At 34.9% G+C, this 16,664-nt stretch overlaps 2 protein-coding genes and 1 long non-coding RNA gene across 5 annotated transcripts in view; all 3 read right to left on the bottom strand.

Annotated features, from left to right (window-relative positions):
- Positions 1-2,175, bottom strand: part of LOC111988581 (uncharacterized) — an 18,239-nt gene extending 16,064 nt beyond the window's left edge. Inside the window, exon 1 of the long non-coding RNA XR_010628484.1 lies at positions 1,749-2,175. This is a non-coding gene — a long non-coding RNA (uncharacterized LOC111988581). The remainder of the gene's footprint in view (positions 1-1,748) is intronic.
- A 2,309-nt stretch (positions 2,176-4,484) lies between these two features.
- LOC111988588 (putative disease resistance protein RGA3) lies at positions 4,485-9,590 on the bottom strand. Of its 3 annotated transcripts, none has more exons than XM_065772052.1 (5): positions 6,079-9,590; positions 5,861-5,949; positions 5,647-5,725; positions 5,261-5,440; positions 4,485-4,596 (listed from the first exon to the last, which is right to left on the bottom strand). In XM_065772052.1, exon 1 carries the CDS (start codon positions 9,434-9,436, stop codon positions 6,728-6,730), a length of 2,709 nt encoding a protein of 902 aa, XP_065628124.1. In that variant the 5' UTR covers positions 9,437-9,590; the 3' UTR covers positions 4,485-4,596; positions 5,261-5,440; positions 5,647-5,725; positions 5,861-5,949; positions 6,079-6,727. The 3 variants fall into 3 exon arrangements, with proteins under 3 accessions (XP_065628124.1, XP_065628126.1, XP_065628125.1); XM_065772054.1 differs by having other exon boundaries at positions 5,261-5,356; XM_065772053.1 differs by lacking the exon at positions 5,261-5,440.
- A 6,334-nt stretch (positions 9,591-15,924) lies between these two features.
- LOC112036527 (protein transport protein SEC31 homolog B) overlaps positions 15,925-16,664 on the bottom strand; it is a 45,738-nt gene continuing 44,998 nt past the window's right edge. The window contains 1 exon segment of the mRNA XM_065772099.1: positions 15,925-16,384. Coding sequence (XP_065628171.1) covers positions 16,230-16,384 — 155 coding nt within the window. The 3' untranslated portion in view covers positions 15,925-16,229.

Raw genomic sequence — 16,664 nt, 5'->3', positions numbered from 1 at the left:
GCGTACTTGGATCCGCGCATTGGTTAGTCACGTACTTGGGAGCCGTGCATCAAAGGTGGAGACTGTCACTACAGATCAAGTCCAATTGGGTATTGGGGTAAGGGTTTAACTGTAGGTTGGTAAGGTACTTGGGATTCCTTTCTTGTAACCGCTTGATTTGATAATAGTGGAGTTTCGGGAGTGGTGACCTGAAAATCACCCGATGGGGTTTTTGCCGTTAGGGTTTTCCCCATTCGTAAACAAATCACCGTGTCATTTATTTTTTCCGCTGCATATTTAGTATTTGGTGATTTGTTCGTGCTTCCACGTATTTGCATGTTAAATTGATTAATTAATAACTTGGCTAATTAATTAATTAATTAGGGTTAATCACAAGGGGTCATTCAGATTGTGACCTAACAGTTTTATTAGTTTTTACTTTGAACAATTTTTTAGTTTTGCTATCGCTAGTTTTTACTTCGAATAATTCTTTCTACAAGTGCCTTTTTAAGCCCAGGGGGGCAGGTACTTTTCAACATGGTTTTCTTTCAATAAGCGAAATATTCAGACACGACTATGTTGTTCCCACTTAATTTACTAAGTCCAAAAAATGGACAGATATAAACTAAGTCCACAAGCTGGACAAATCATCCTAAGAGCATGAAAATCCCTAAGTCCAAAAAATGGACGGATAAAAACTAAGTCCATAAACTAGACGAATCATCCCAAGAGGATGAAAATCCCTAAGTCCAAAAAATGGACGGATAAAAACTAACTCCACAAATTGGATGGATCATCCTAAGAAATAAAAAATCCTCTTCGTCCAAAAAATGGATGGATATAAACTAAGCCCACAAAATGGACGGATCATCTCAAAAGGATGATGACTCTAAGTCCAAAAGTGGACGGGCATAGATCCACTAGAGGGACGGATCATCCCCCCCCCCACCCCCCCCCCCCCCCCCAAAAAAAGCTTAATTTTACACATAAATGCACACATGTATGCTGTCATATGTACAAGATCAGCTACTCAACCAATCTTGACATCAAGCACCATCTAAGAGAAAGTTGTTAGTTTTGGAATTGCCCCAATCACATTTACTGTCAGTAAGTTCCTCTTTTCCAATTAGTATGCTACAAGTTACACGATTTAGCATGATAGAAGAACAATAACAACTAATCCAAATTCAAATCCTATCTCATATTAGCAATTCTAAGAGCATTCATATTAGCTCATGCAAAAAATTATGTCTATTTTAGTATAAGAATAAATATATAGTCTAGATGAATTTTCATTTAAAGAATAAATATAATAAGGTTACCATATATTTAATAGTTCCATGTAAAAGATAGGGATATTTTAGAGAGTTTAAGTATTTGTGTGAGAGTATTTTAGTACTCAAAATGTTGAAACCCCAACAGGAAATCTTGTTATTAATAGTATAGATAGACATTCATAACTATCATAATGATATCTTAGCAAAGAGAAATAAATAATGATAATATTTCATATTCAATAGTATTTAATATAATTTTTTTAAAAAATTAATAACTATCAAAATGATCAAGTTTCATATTTGTATTCATATATAAACACAAAAAATACAACAAAATAGAGCCTTAAGACAATTACAATTTAGGAGAACAAAAGAGTGACACCACAAATACACTAGCAAGCCTGAACCTATCAGACAAAGCACTAAACAAAAAGTCCTTATACCAGTGACCCTAATGCCACACACAGAAGAGAAAAGAGATATGAGTCTTACACTTCTTTTTTTGATCTAGCTTTCAATATCACTATCATGGGCAACGTCCTTTTCCTATCCAACCCCACAAACCTTCATACATTGCATGTCTACACAATTTGGTCCCTACACCAAATTTGTGGGGACTATTTACACATCAAACTTCTCCTTATATTTGCATCTTTTGCAATCGTCCCAACAAAATCCTAGACGGTTAAATTCCTCAACACCAAAACCTCTTCTCATCATTACACTTTTCCAAGAGTCTGAAATCCAAGCAACCATTCTTTGTAGCAAAAAGTACAACTTACAAATCAGAGTCAGAAGTGGAGGCCATGATTATGAAGGACTATCCTACCTCTGCAAAACCCCATTTATCTTAGTTGATCTTTTCAATCTTAGATCAGTTGAGATAAATTAACATTACATGAAAGATATTACCAAAATCACATACCAGGTTTTGTAGCGAGTGCAATTCAATCCCTTAAGATCACAAGTTCAGGTGACAATTCATCAGAGCCCAAAAGTTTAAGGTACTACATTGCTGTTGTTAAAAGCCCTTGACTTGCTAAAATTTCAGCATACTTTTCAACAAGCTTACACAAAGATGCACTAAATCGCTTCTGCCCAGTTGCCAAGGCAAGAACAATAGTCTTTTCCATCAAATCCCAATCAAATGATTAAAAAAATAAATAAGTATTGTGGCCAGAATATACGGGTCAAAATACACCTCTACAAGTACCAAATTAACTTGAAGAAGCTCAACATAGGATTTCCCTTCGTGCTCAGTTCTAAGACTCCTTGACCAAATTTCCACTGTTTTATCAATATTTCCCGCACATATATAACAAAGAGTAGCAGCCAACGTGTTACCAGCGGTCATGAGTTTCGAAGCAAGTGTGTCACAGAGCATGGTCCATTCCTATCTCTGTGCAAACTGTTTGATGATGATTTTTTTTTTAGGGAAAAAAGAAGGAATAAGAATTTAGAAGACACAATAACTTCATGATCAATGCAATTAATTGCACAAGAAACTATTTCTTACAGTAACTACTACAGGATAGCCATCATTGCAAAGTAAGAAACAAATATGTTTAATTTGACTTGTCTGTCTTTTGGGCCATAGCACAGAAGATCATCAGGTCAAGAGTTCATTACCTCCACAATAAATCCAGAAACAGAAACTCATTAAATTTATAGTTTCAAGAGGCAGACTATTGACTTTTAATAATAATGTCTGAATGCAAGGATAATTTAGACAAAAGATGCCCCATAAAAGAAACAATATCTCTAGCAATTCTTGCAGCTACATTCAGCTGTGGGCATGAGGAGGGAGGTCAGACGGGTTGAGTATATCATTTGCTAACATCAACATGAAAAGGAAGAGATACTATGTAAATGCAAGTAACAGATAAACATTCCACAGTATTCAAGATCATAATAAACCATTCAGCAAATTAAGAGGGGAAATATATATATATATATATTAATGGAACAAGCATGAAACAGGGAAAGAAATTCAGCAACAAAATACCATTTATTTGGATTCAATAAAAAAAATTGATTTAACTGTCCATCCATCTGAATCGTAAACAATGCGCTGCAATGTCACAAAAAAGAACTCTATCTTTGCCAGGAGTAATAAAACTCACACTACAGAGAAGAGCAAGTGTTTATTTCCAGAATTTCAGGGGCCTTATATTTACAAGGCTCAAGAGATCATTGTTCACCATTGCAGAAACAACCTGAAAATGAAAACCCCATGTATGAAAGAGACATTATAAATACCTTGTCAATAATCAATTGATAAGATAAAAAATATTTATCTCCAATCGTTTTACATAGCTTCATATGTTCATCAGTAAAATGAGGCTATTCAAGATAAATAAACTACCTTTAGGTAAGGTGATCGGCTAATCTTAAAGCATTGATCCTGTGTGCTCTCCCACAAGGATGCACCACCAACATTAGCAATAACTAAAGCATCAGCCATTTTATTTGCAGATATGCACTGTGCAACTGCCCCCTTGTAATCCCCAACAATTAAAGCACTTTAGACAACATCATCAAATGCTGGGTCTCAAATCCATCTGGTTCTTGTTGCAATTGTTCTGAATCAGGGGCTGTTATCTCCAATAGCAAAGTTTTCACCACGAGAGGTAGACACAGGCGTTCCAGCTGGGCTAAGATTGTTAAAGAAATCTTCCCCATTATCTGTAGGGAAAACATTAACTTCTTTATCATCCCCATATCCAACCTTCTCAGTTATGGTATCGTCGAGTTCAAGTGCTTTTACTTCCTGGGAAAGATCTTCGACACTATCTTTCTCTTTAGTAGGTACACTGAAACCTAGGTGGGAGAGCAGCTTCGTCCTTGCTATCCCATCATCTTCAAACATAACCTTCAAGAAGTTCCATGTTTCTCAGTCGTCCTCAGATCTGTTAAAACAGCTCAAAAGGAATCAAGAGATGCAAAAGTAATAGAGCAACTTCTAATAGCAAAAGATAAAAATATTTGTTCGCCGGCAAAGATAACATACTCAGTCTCTTGTGACTTTTTCTCACAAAGTACTCTTAACAAAGACCTTTCCCCATTTTGAATTGCAGCTTCAAATTCAGACAATCGACTGACCAAACTGTCTTCAGTAACTAAGGTGTGGACATAAACCTGGACAGAGAGGGAAAAAAATTAACAAACAAATACAACATAAAATAAGAGAACAAAGAGACATTGACCAATAAAGATACCTCTGAAGCACCAGCTAGAACACCTGTAGCAGAGGGCCTAGGGTGAAACCCTACAAGCTTGCCACCAAAGCCAAAAGATGCCCCAGCAGGACGTTTATACCATTTTGGAGCTCTCAGAGGAGCTGCATAAAAAAGGTATTACTATGAAACTGAATTTCACAGGAAACATAATCAATTACAGAAAGTAACAACAAATGATTGTGGGATGAAAGGAGGGGGAAAGGAGGAGAAATAGGAATAAGTACTGGCATGCATCAATTCCTAAATTACTTCACACACTGTACAATCTTCTCTTCCTTGTATGAACTCACTACTCATCCATTTTATAAAGAAACAATTGTTTATTTCGCTTGCAATTACCCAACGAAATTCAGGACTTGCATATGTAAGCTAATCGGCGAAACAACTACAGAATGGAAATTCTATAACGAATACAACGTTTTGACATTTAATAATCATATAAAATAATAATAATAGGGCTAAATTTGGCCTCAGGTTTTAGTATTAGTTTTTAGCTTTTAACTTTTATATACAGCTCTTTAAAACCTTACTTTTCTCCACTTTTCCCCACTTTTTCTCACTTTTTTCAAGGGAAAAGTACACTAGCACACTTTCAGCAAAAAGCTAGATAAGTTGTTCCCAAATGGACACTAGATCCAACCCCAAAAAATAATGTTATTACAAGAAACTCAAGAAACAAAATAATAAAAACAATGATCTTTGTCAAAGTGTGGCTCAAATCATTCCAACCATGTTTTGGGACTAAGGTGTTGTTGTTGAACTTACACTTTGCAAGATTGGAATCTGCAGCATCTCAGCCACCCCCAGTCTTATACACAGGTGGAGATGCCATTTAGCCCGAAGGCCAATCTATTAACAATGCTGCAGAGGCAGTGTTACGCTTGTGAATTCAAAATGGCAAAATCAAAATTGAGCTTGCAGGATGTCAATTGAATGGCATTGTGTCTACAGGAATCAATTACCCAAAAGGTTGCACCAATTTAGAAGAAGACTTGAAAAAAAATGTCCAAGACATGATCAGCAACAAAGTCATAAGCATGATCCCCATAGTGATTTGACTTAGATAAAAACTGTGATAAATGGTAAATCTGTAGACATAACAAAAAACTGGAAGCTTATAAATATAAAAAGGAATTAATGCAACAAAATACCTGTAGAATGAGCTGATTCCTATGGCATGCTTACCCGGTTCAATTCTCCTAGTAATATTACCTTGTGCCAATTTTGACTCTGTTTACACAATGGGTAATGAAGCACATCAAATACATCACCACATCAACCCCGTTGGAAATAAAAAGATGAAATTTATTGAAATGTAAGAAATTAGATAAAGGGAAAAGGAAAAGAAAAGAAAGGAGATAGTACTAGTGAGTGAGTTGTTGAACAATTGCAGCACCCAAAAGCTTTAATTAAGTCCCAATTCTTATGATCAGGTTTCTATGGTTCTTCTTCATCTGAAATTTAATCACCAAGAAATATAGATGTTGAGAGAGAACAATGGAGAAGATGAATTGGGCTTTTGGATTTTTTTTTTTTTTTTTTTTAATTTAAGGTTGGGAGTAAAATGGTAGACTTCTATATACCTGGCTCTTTTTCAAGATCTCCTTTCAAATTGGGAATGTGAGAAATTTTATGCCAATCTTCCCCGATTTGCTTCTTGCATCTTTTCTGTAAGATGGGACATCCTTCAATTTCTAGTGTTTGCAAAGAGGTAAGGGCACCGATTTCTTCTGGCAATGATTCCAAATTAGGGCAATAAAAAATTTTAAGTGATTGAAGAGATATGAGTTTGCAGATCCACTCCGGTATGGCTATCAAACTAGAACAACTCAAAATATAGAGATTTTGTAAAGAGCTGAGATATTGAAGTCCCATTGGAAGAGAGACCAACTTCGGAAGATTATAGAATTGCAAAGAGAGAAGGGTCCTAAGTCCTTGCCATTCCATCTCATCCCAATCATTGGATATATCAACCACCTCAGATTTCCCAACATTTAGATGTTGAAGTGCTGTAAGATATCGCATGCCTTGAAGAAGAGGACATTTGTTTAGATGTAGAGTACGGAGAGAAATGAGATTTCGTAGGAACTCCTCTGGCAAAGCTTCTTCCAATTGCTGTATAAACATGTAACTTAATTTGGAGAGAGGTGCAACAATTGTAGAAGAAGAATAAGAAGCGATTGATGGTAGATTCCCTGAAGTCTTGTTGTTTATCGTCATCCTCTCTAATGACTACTTCAAGCTGCACTTATGTAGCCTCAAACTTTCGAGATATGGAAACAAAGGAAAGGAAGTCAGCTGAGGGCAATTCCTAACGTATAAGCCGGAAAGACGAGGAAATGAAGGAAGAGAATCTCTCCTTCCCTGCCACCATCCCTTTAAATTAGGGCATTCTGAAATATCGAGTCTCTCCAAAGATGGGTAGAATAAAGAATCACTGTTATCTCTCTCTGAATCTGATATGTGCTCTAAAGAATCCAATCCGATCAAAAAGATAACTTTGAGAGAAGGAAATTGGTCCAATGGTGGAAGATATTGGCATTTTTTACAAGAATATAATTCAAATCGGACAAGATTTCTGAGTGTCACAAGCCAAAGTGGAAATATCACTCCCCCGTACCATATTAAACTCAATGCTTTGAGATTTATATGTGGTTGCAAGGCTTCCACTGACCTATCACAACCAACACCCTTCTCATCAATGTCTGCTTCTAACCAGTTTAAGTCCAACCTATCAAGATGCTGTTTCTCTTTTAAATTTGCATCCTTATACTCTAATGCAGCATCTTTTACTTGTTTGAGATTTTCAATTGACAGATTTCCTCTTAGCTCATTTAGCCTGTCAAGTTCCTTCAATCTACCGTTACTCCTAGGCACTGAATCGGTACTACTCTTACTCATCACAAATCTTGACAATGTTTGTAGATTAGTCAATTGGCCCAGTCCATTTGGCATATGAGTTAGATCCGTACACCCATTAATCTCAAGAAACCTGAGGTTGACTAATTTGTTAATATCTCTTGGCAATTCTTTAAGTTTAAAACACTCAGAGAGTTTAAGTGTTTGCAAATTGTACAACTTGACAATAGAGTTAGGAAGCATCTCAATGTCTTCATTCTCAGAAAGATCAAGATATCTTAGATGCTTCAACTTTTTGATAGAACTTGGAATTGTTTTAATCCCCAAGTTATGCAAATCCAACAAGCGTATGAGCTTAAAACTAGCCACAATTGCACTATAAGTTGAACTATCCAAATTTGAAATAACATACCCTCGTTGACATGGCAAAAGAAATGTCTTTATCCTTCTTGCTCTATATAATGAGATCGGAATTTCCGATGATAAGTACAATGTATTTCCAAATGACACATGACGAGTTTTCTCGTGAATTTCTTTCTCTTTTGCATAAATGGTGGTGCTCTCTGATCCTGATGCTTGTATTGCTATATCATGCATGAGATAATGAATTTTGAATCGTGATATATTGCCCAAGTCATCTTCCTTGACATCTTGAAAGAACGATCTACAAAGTAAATCCATAAAATACTCATCACCAACATCTTCTAGACATTTCTTTTTGTCGTACAATGTGATAAACCCTTGCGCAATCCACATATAGATCAAACTCGTTTTTTCAATCTCATAATCCTTTGGAAATATACTACAAAAAGCAAAACACTGCTTCAAATGTGATGGGAGATAATCATAACTCAACTTTAGTGTTGGTAAAATGTCACTTGCATTCTGTGATATTATCAAAAATCCATTGTCTTTAAATGATAACCACTCTTTTTCAGATTTTTTTAAAGACAACAAACCTCCTATTGTTCTTATAGCAAGCGGAACCCCTCCACACTTCTTTAAAATCTCCTTCCCAATATTTACAAAACTTGCACTCTTTGGCTCTTCGCCCTCTACAAACGCTCTCTTCTTAAATAGAGACCAAGACTGTGTTTCATCTAAACCCTTTAACAAGTGCGGTTGCATAGTTTGTGCAATCTCTGCCGCTATTTTAATGCGAGTTGTCACTAATATTCCACTCCCTCTTGCGCCACCCATCAAAATATCTTTCAAGCCCAGCCATTTTTCGCGATCCTCATTCCACACATCATCTAACACAAGCAAGTATCTTTTTCCCTTAATTTCTTTTTGAAGACCATTGACTAATGTGTTCATTTCAAGGTCTTTTGGTTTCTTATTCTTTAAGCACTCCATAATTTTCTCAACAATTATTTTCACATCAAAATTATCAGACACACAAACCCACAATCTTAGCTCAAAATGCTTCTTGATTTGTTCATCATTGAAGACAAGTTTAGCTACTGTCGTCTTTCCTAGGCCTCCGATTCCAACTATTGGAAGGACCGAAACATTCTCTTTTGCATAATTGGCACAATCCAACAGAGATTGAATAATAGCCTTCTTATCATCCTCCCTCCCTATAACAGCTTCAGCATGTACATGAGAGTAAGTCTGCTCTCTTGTCTTATGCCGAACTTGTCTCTCCTCAGAACGTTCGTCTAAGTGAAACTTAACCCTATCTGCTGCGATCGCATCAAATCTCTCCCTCATGGCCTTAACCTTATGACCCATCATAAGACCATATGCAAGCTGGTTAGATTTGGAAAAGAAGATGCGTACCTCTTTGGCCTTCTTGTCCCGGGTCGTCACTTCCCGTCGCAAGGCCTCGGTGGACATTTCATCCAGTAAGTCATCCGCATCAAACATGGCGTCCTTAAGCCTTTGCAGCCACAGTTTGACTTCATTGTTGTGTTGCTTCGCCTCTGCATCCAAAAGCACAGCACTGATTGTGAAAACTGTCTCCTTGAGTTTTTTGATCTCGTCTTTGACACCCCAGATGAGCACAATCTCTTGGAGTGCTAGGTCGCCCGCTTTTCCGATGACTCCTTTAGCAACGCTGAACAGAGCTCCTTCCGCCATTTCCTTAATCAGTGAGAATTGAATGAATGCTAATATTTGTGAGAACTGAGAACCAGAATGATCTGTGATCTTTGATAAGAGATGGACAATGCCGTTTGACTTTTTGAGCTCTTTGATGACAGTGAGGTCTTAGTATAATACTATAAAGCACGTAGCGGCCTTGTGGGATACAACGATGCAGAGTTTCCCCATCAATAATCAAAAGCAGACAAAAACGGTAGTCCAAAACTTCTCTTGATGGGCTTGAGTGTGGCCCATCACTTTTTTAAGGGTTAAGTAAGGCCCATGGACGTATGGGGATGATAATATTAGATCTTTTTCATACGTGAACTTAAATGGCTGGCATTCACCCTTATTTGTCTTTGATGATAAAAATATAATTTTGAAAGGATACGCATAGGAAGACAAAAATCTTACAGCAATTTATATATTTATCATGTTTTTTTGGCCTATTATGAATATGTACAATGCAATGTTGTACTTGTTTATTTAGTACATTCGATTGCTAAGCTCTTCAATTCTAGTCCATAGTTTCTTTTGGCTCTATGGTTTATCTGGGAAAGCAATTTACCATTGTAAAGTTGTGATTTACAACTATGTTTTTTGTTGGCTTTATTCCATGATAAAAAATGTTGTAATTGCTTTAATTTTGTTCCTTGTATTTTGTGGGATTTTATTGTATTGGGTTTAGTATTAAGTTGGTGAAGACTCAAGCTGAAATGAAGATCAGTAGCTTTCGCGAGAAGCTCGCAAGAAGCTAACCCGCGAAAGAGCCATGTGAGGAGCAAATGACTGGAAGTTGAAGAGTCGTGCCAGGCTATCGTTTTTGCGAGTGTCTCGCGGGTAAGGCCTTCCCGCGAAATAGTCGCGAAACATTCTGCCTGGAGGATTTTTAAGTGTGACTTTCTTACCCTTCACCCATACTATATATGCCCTCATTACCCACAAATGTAAGGAGGCCATTCAGAGAGGAAAATCCTACATAGGTTTTCAACAACACACACACCCATCTTTTTTAGAGAGAGCTACTCATCTTTAGTGAGAAATCATTATAGCCTCTTCTCCATCCCTCTCCCATTGTCATACCTTGAGAGGAGATTTGTAACCAAACACAACTCACACCTATTCAGAGTGTAAAGAGTGTTTTGGAGCTGCTGTGAAGTATTGGAAGAAGCCAAGAATGGCAGATGTAACATGGAGCTTATTGCGGGATTTGGAGAGCTAGACAAGATAGGGTTCCGAGAAGCCTTGTTGGAGTAGGAGCTTGGAGGGCTTAGGTACATCGGGTAGATTAGACTTGGAGGGTTTCTTGTTAACCCATGTATCCTAACTGATTGTCTACTGGATCGATTTCAGCTTGAAGGCGGCGGAGAGGTTTTTCACCGAGTTCTTCGGCTTCCTCTTCGATAACACATCGGCGTGTTATCTTGTATTTGCATCTTTCTTCCCTACTCTTTTACATTCCATTTTACTGCTGTGTTGCTTAGTTTATGGATTAGAGTAGCTTGTATGTTTGTCCGCTCTCATTTACACTATTCCGCACTTAGTATTAAGTTAGTGTAAAATTAATTGAGTCATAACTTTAATTTGGGGGTCTAAACAGCTCTTGTATTTTAAACACATTTTCGAGCTTTCAACCCTATCCACAAGAATTAAAGTTGGATTTATAGAATTCTTAGAGTATCATGTAAGAATTCATCATTGGGGTTTTTTGATGCATCACTACCTAGCATGCTAGCATTTGTCATGGGAACAAACATTCACTAGTATAAAAAAGGTGAATTTTTCAAAGGTCTTCTCTGCTTGAATCTATTTTATCCATTTCTTAAGTTTCATGCCATTAGAATCCCTTTAATGGACTCACTTTTCTAGAAATACAAGATTTAATAGTAAAGAACTATTGGTTAATTTGGTTTTAAACCATAGGTTCTCTCAAAAAAAGAAAAAGAAAATAAGCTATTAAAAAAAAAACTACCAGATAAATTTTTTCTTAAAAATTAGCACACTTTCTATCTAAACATATCTCATGTACATTTGATACAATTTTTTCCTAAAAACTAGCATACATTAAACTCAACAGTTTACTCCATTTCAAATCCTAAATTTTAGTTTTATAAAAATCATTTTTTGTATAACCTTACTAATAATAGATAAATTCAAATTGAAAAATTATATTAAACTAAAAAAAGAAAGTCTTATCGCACGTGCGGAGTGCGTGTAATGAAGTTAATAGCATTCACATTAGCTCATGCAAAACATTCTGTTTATTTTAGCATAAGAATAAATATATAGTTTAGATGAATTTTCATTTAAGAATAAATATAACAAGGTTACCATATCTATATAATTAATAGCTAAAGCTCAGGGAAAATCAAATTAGATTTTAATTGGATTCTCAATTTTGTGCCACGTGTCCTATTTAATTTTTAATTTTGTGCAAACTGAATTATAGTGAATTATTAGATACAAAAACTAAAAAGTCTAAAACCAATTAAATTCTAAATTTTATATGTATGTGTGTAAAAAGATATATATATATATATATATATAAAAAATAAGAAATCATTACATATTTTCAAAATGTATGGTTTTATAAAAGTATAAGCTAATACCATGTATAATTTGAACATCTTTTAAAAAAAAAATGTATAATTTGAATGGTATAATTGTGATTATTTTTAATTATACTCATGCATATGCACAAAACTACACATTATTATTTAATAGTTCCATATAAAACACAATCTATATATCTATTTTTATATTAAAAGCCAAAATTTAGAGAAATTCAATTAGATTTCAATTGAATTCTTAATTTTGGGCCACGTGTCCCATCTAATTTTTAATTTTTGTGTCAAGTGAATAATTGAGTATAAAAAATGAAGAGTCTAAATCCAATTAGATTCTAAATTGGATTTCAATTGGAGTCCAATTTTGTGCCACATGTCCATCTAATTTTTTAATTTTTGTGGCAAGTGAATTATTAGGTACAAAAACCGAATAGTCTAAATCAAATTAAATTTTAAAACAAATATATAAAATGAGAAACCATTATATATTTTAAAAATATATGGTATAAAAAAATGTGTATATATATAAAATGTGCATATACACAAGGTTACATACTGGTTATGATAAATACACATTCATAATTATCATAATGATATCTCAGCAAAGAGAAAAAAAAATAATGATAAGATTTCATGTTCAATAGTATTTAATATAAATTTTTTTTATAATCAATGCCTATTAATAACTATATTCAAGTTTCACTATTTTGGAAAGCAATGAACCCTGTGCTTTCTTTGAATGCAGATAATAGAAGTTGTACTTTGTAGGTAGTTTAACAATTGTACCAGCAGCATGAAGCAATTCTGAATTGATCAGTTTGAGTATCATATGTCTCAAGCAACCTGCCACTCCAACTGGGGTCCTCATAGGATGCGGTGACTCAAATTCTCCTAACAATCTCATCCGGACATCTTGAAGTTCTATCAAAATAGGCAGGGGTAACTAAGCTTATACCTGAAAAATAGTTGCAAGCTTCAACTGCATGCATTAACCAATAAGGTCTGCAAACATTTCATAAAACTATAAAGACCACACAAGTAACTGGATTAGTGATTATGTGTCTTGCCGTGCCATTAGTCAGTCCATACTAGAATCTGTCTTGCACATGTAACTCGTCTAGTCATTAGATGCCCTTGCCTTGCCATTAAATAGATCCAAACTAAAATATGTCTCATATAGTAGTATAAATATATGCTTCTTGATGAACCAAAACTATTTGATCCATACTAGTAATACTTGCTAGAAATCAATACTAAAATCAGAATGCATAGCAAATATATCTTTTGGCTTTTGTTTCTGTACAATTGGGTTTTTCTCTAAGTGAGACTTCAAATGTGGCAAATTCATCAGAACTACAAGCCTAAATCATTGAGTTCACAGAAGTGCAAAGAGAATATATGAGAATGCATATACCAAGCATCTAAATAGTTGCCTATTACATGACATTTCCCACTTTTTTAAATTAATAAGTTCACTCACAGGAACTTTAGTTCAAGATTGAAGCTAAGGCTGTATATATGGGTCGGGAAAATAATTTTTCCCTCAACTACCTTGTTCATAGCAGAATCTAACTAGCATTTTGCTAATACAAGTTTGATATTCCCAGATTGAAAAAAAGGCTCTATTTCTTTCAAACATGTCTTAATTCATTTGCATGAACTAAATATAAGACTAAATTGTCCTATTTGATAACGTAGTATTTGATAACTTCATGTATGTTATGGGTTTAATAAGAAGTTACATGTCCTTAAACATTGGTTAATGAAGAAGTAGGTTTCCTAAGTAACTCTCCAACTTTGATAGGCAAGTGAAGGTTATATGTATAAGGAATTTGGTTCTCGCTCTACCTATAAAAGAGACATTCAGCTCTCCCACCATATACGCTAAATAGTTAAAGAGAAAAGAGGGTCAAGAGAGAGAAACCAATCCTAGATTATAGTGTCTTTTATATTAAGACTTGATTTTAAGAAAATTTCAGCAATAGATCAAGGTAAGATTTATAGTTATTTTTGTGTAGATGTGAAAACATGATAATTCAAGATCCTAGAATTTTACATGATAATTATTTATAATTGGCGAAAAACCCATTTCCGTCCCTACATTTTCACGCGATTCCCACTTTGATCTCTATATTTTATTTTCACCGCTTTTAGTCTCTAAAATCAAAAAAGCGATCTCGTTTTTGTCCCTACCGTCAATGCCCTACCAACAAAGTCCTAAGTGGCAAACGGAACAGCCTATTAGCTGACGTGGCGCTGATGTGGCGATTAAAAAATTATTAAAAAAATATTATTTTGCATCTTTATATGCCACATCAGCATTTTAATTTTTTATAAAAAGCCATGTCAAAAAATTTAAACCAAAAAAGAAAATAAATTAAAAAACAAAACTTAAATCTAATTGAAAAACAGTTTTTTTTAAAAAAATCTAATTAAAAACAAACACAAACACAAAAATAAGCTTCCTAAATCTCATATCAAATCAAATTTTCTTTAACCTTAATTCTTTTTCTTTTTCTTTAATCTCATATCTAAACTCTCTCTATCTCTAATTCTCTCTTTCTCTCTTCACCCTCGACAAAATCTCTCTTAGACCCAAACTCTCTCAAAATCTCATCTCCACTGACTGTCAAACTCCAATCTGACCCAAACTCTCTCAAATCTCAATGATGAGGTCGTTGCTGTCGAACTCGTTCAAGACTCAGTGAGGTCACCATAGTCGTCAAAGAAAGAAAACCCATCGCGAAGGTCCTCCAATTTGGTAACTCACCATAGTCATTGATTCGGTATTGCTCCATTGTACGAAACCCTAGTCACCGATTCGGTATTGGAGCCCAGATCAGTGGTTGTGAAGCCGAGATGACCCCAAACTCTCTAATCTCATAATCTCATCTCCGCTCAAACTCAGACCCAAATGGCTCAAACTCTCTCTAACTCACAGATCATTGTCTCTCTATCCCAGATCAGTAAGTCTCTCTCTTTCATCTCTCTATCTCTCAGCTCAGTGGTGCAGATTGTGGTGGAAATATGTATTCCGACAGTGGGTTTATGGGTTGTGAGTTTTGTTGATCTAGGTTTATGGGTTTGTGGTGTATGTTGATTTTTGGATTTGTGGGTTTGTTGTATTCCGATGTTGATTTCTGGGTTTGTGGTGTGCATGGAGGCCGAAAATATGGGTCTGAGTTTTGTGTTTTTTATGGTTGGTTTCAAAGCATAAGAAAATCTTGTTGAATGTTTGTGTTTTGTAAATTTTTATGGGCATGTCTTTTTATTTTGTAAATCTGAGTGATTTTATGGGTTTAGTTTCTAAGAAAATGCAAGAAAAGAAAAGTAAACTTTTAATTTTTAATTTTCTGAGCAAGTTTAGTTGGAAAAGAAAATGAAGAGCAAATAGTTCTGTATTCTTCATGTTCTTCCAAAAAAAAAAGAAAAAAAATTAATTTAATTAATTTCTTTTCTTTTTTAAAAAAATAATTAGGTTAGAAATTTTTATATTATTTTCATCTGATGTGGCTTTTTAAAAAAATTAAATTGCTGATATGGCATTTTTAAAAATGTAAACAATCTTTTTAATATTATTTTAATGAACACGTCAGTATTTACTTTTGGACTGTTTGTCACGTAGGATATTTTTGTTAAATGAGTAACAGTAAGGACTAAAATGGAATGCTTTTTTCAAAAGAAGGACTAAAAGTGGTAAAAATAAAATATAGAGACCAAAGTGAAAATCGCGTGAAAATGTAGGGACTAAAATGAGTTTTTCGCCTTTATAATTTAACAACATAAAGAAAATATTGACACTAAACACAAATTTAAACTATAGGGATCATAGAGTTGAACCTGGCAGCTAAACCATTGAAAATGGGGTATGCATTCCATTTGGAATCCCTTCTAGTGTTATGCCCAAGAACAGAGAGATTCTGAACATGAAAATTCTCTAGTCACGTGCACAAATTTTCAACAATTTTAACAAACAATGGAAAGGAATCACCAACCGTGCCTGGCTTTATGATCTAGTGCTAGAGTAAGTATATTGCACAGAAAGTTCAACACACTCAACTTCAATTATTCTAATCCCCGGATAACTACATCTTTGGAAATCAACAATAATATAGAGGATCCTAAGCTAGACATTTGGTGAAACATCTTCAAAACCACTAACAAGATACACCTGCATTCATTTAATTATGCAGTCTTTTCAATCCGAGTAATAGTAATTCAGATCAATAAGGAGATGGCATTGTTGAGAAGCCAAAACTATAGAGAAATAGAGAGTACATCCAACTCAGCATCCAAATTGTGACCAATAACACGATATGACACCTGGGAGAGTCCCATGTCCACAATATTTGGAGAATCCATATGAGCAACTGAGGTCCTGCATTTAAGAAAACAGAATCAGAATCAAAGAACCAACATTCGATCAATTCTTACATCTATTTTGCTTGTGGTGAATAACTAGGCACACACATGCACTTAAGAAAACAAAATCAGAAGCAAAGAACCAACATTCGATCAATTCTTACATTCTATTTTGCTTGTGGTGAATAACTAGGCACACACAGGTTGTTGCTTCATCAATGCCAACAAACTTATCATATGAAAGGGGACAAAACTGACATTAAGAAGGAAGTTGGAAATGAGAATGCTAAATGGCG

This window comes from Quercus suber, unplaced genomic scaffold, assembly GCF_002906115.3.
Source record: "Quercus suber isolate HL8 unplaced genomic scaffold, Cork oak 2.0 scaffold_53, whole genome shotgun sequence".
NCBI classification, from domain to species: domain Eukaryota; kingdom Viridiplantae; phylum Streptophyta; class Magnoliopsida; order Fagales; family Fagaceae; genus Quercus; species Quercus suber.
Note: the sequence above shows the minus strand (reverse complement) of the source record. Positions and strands in the feature narration are given on the sequence as shown.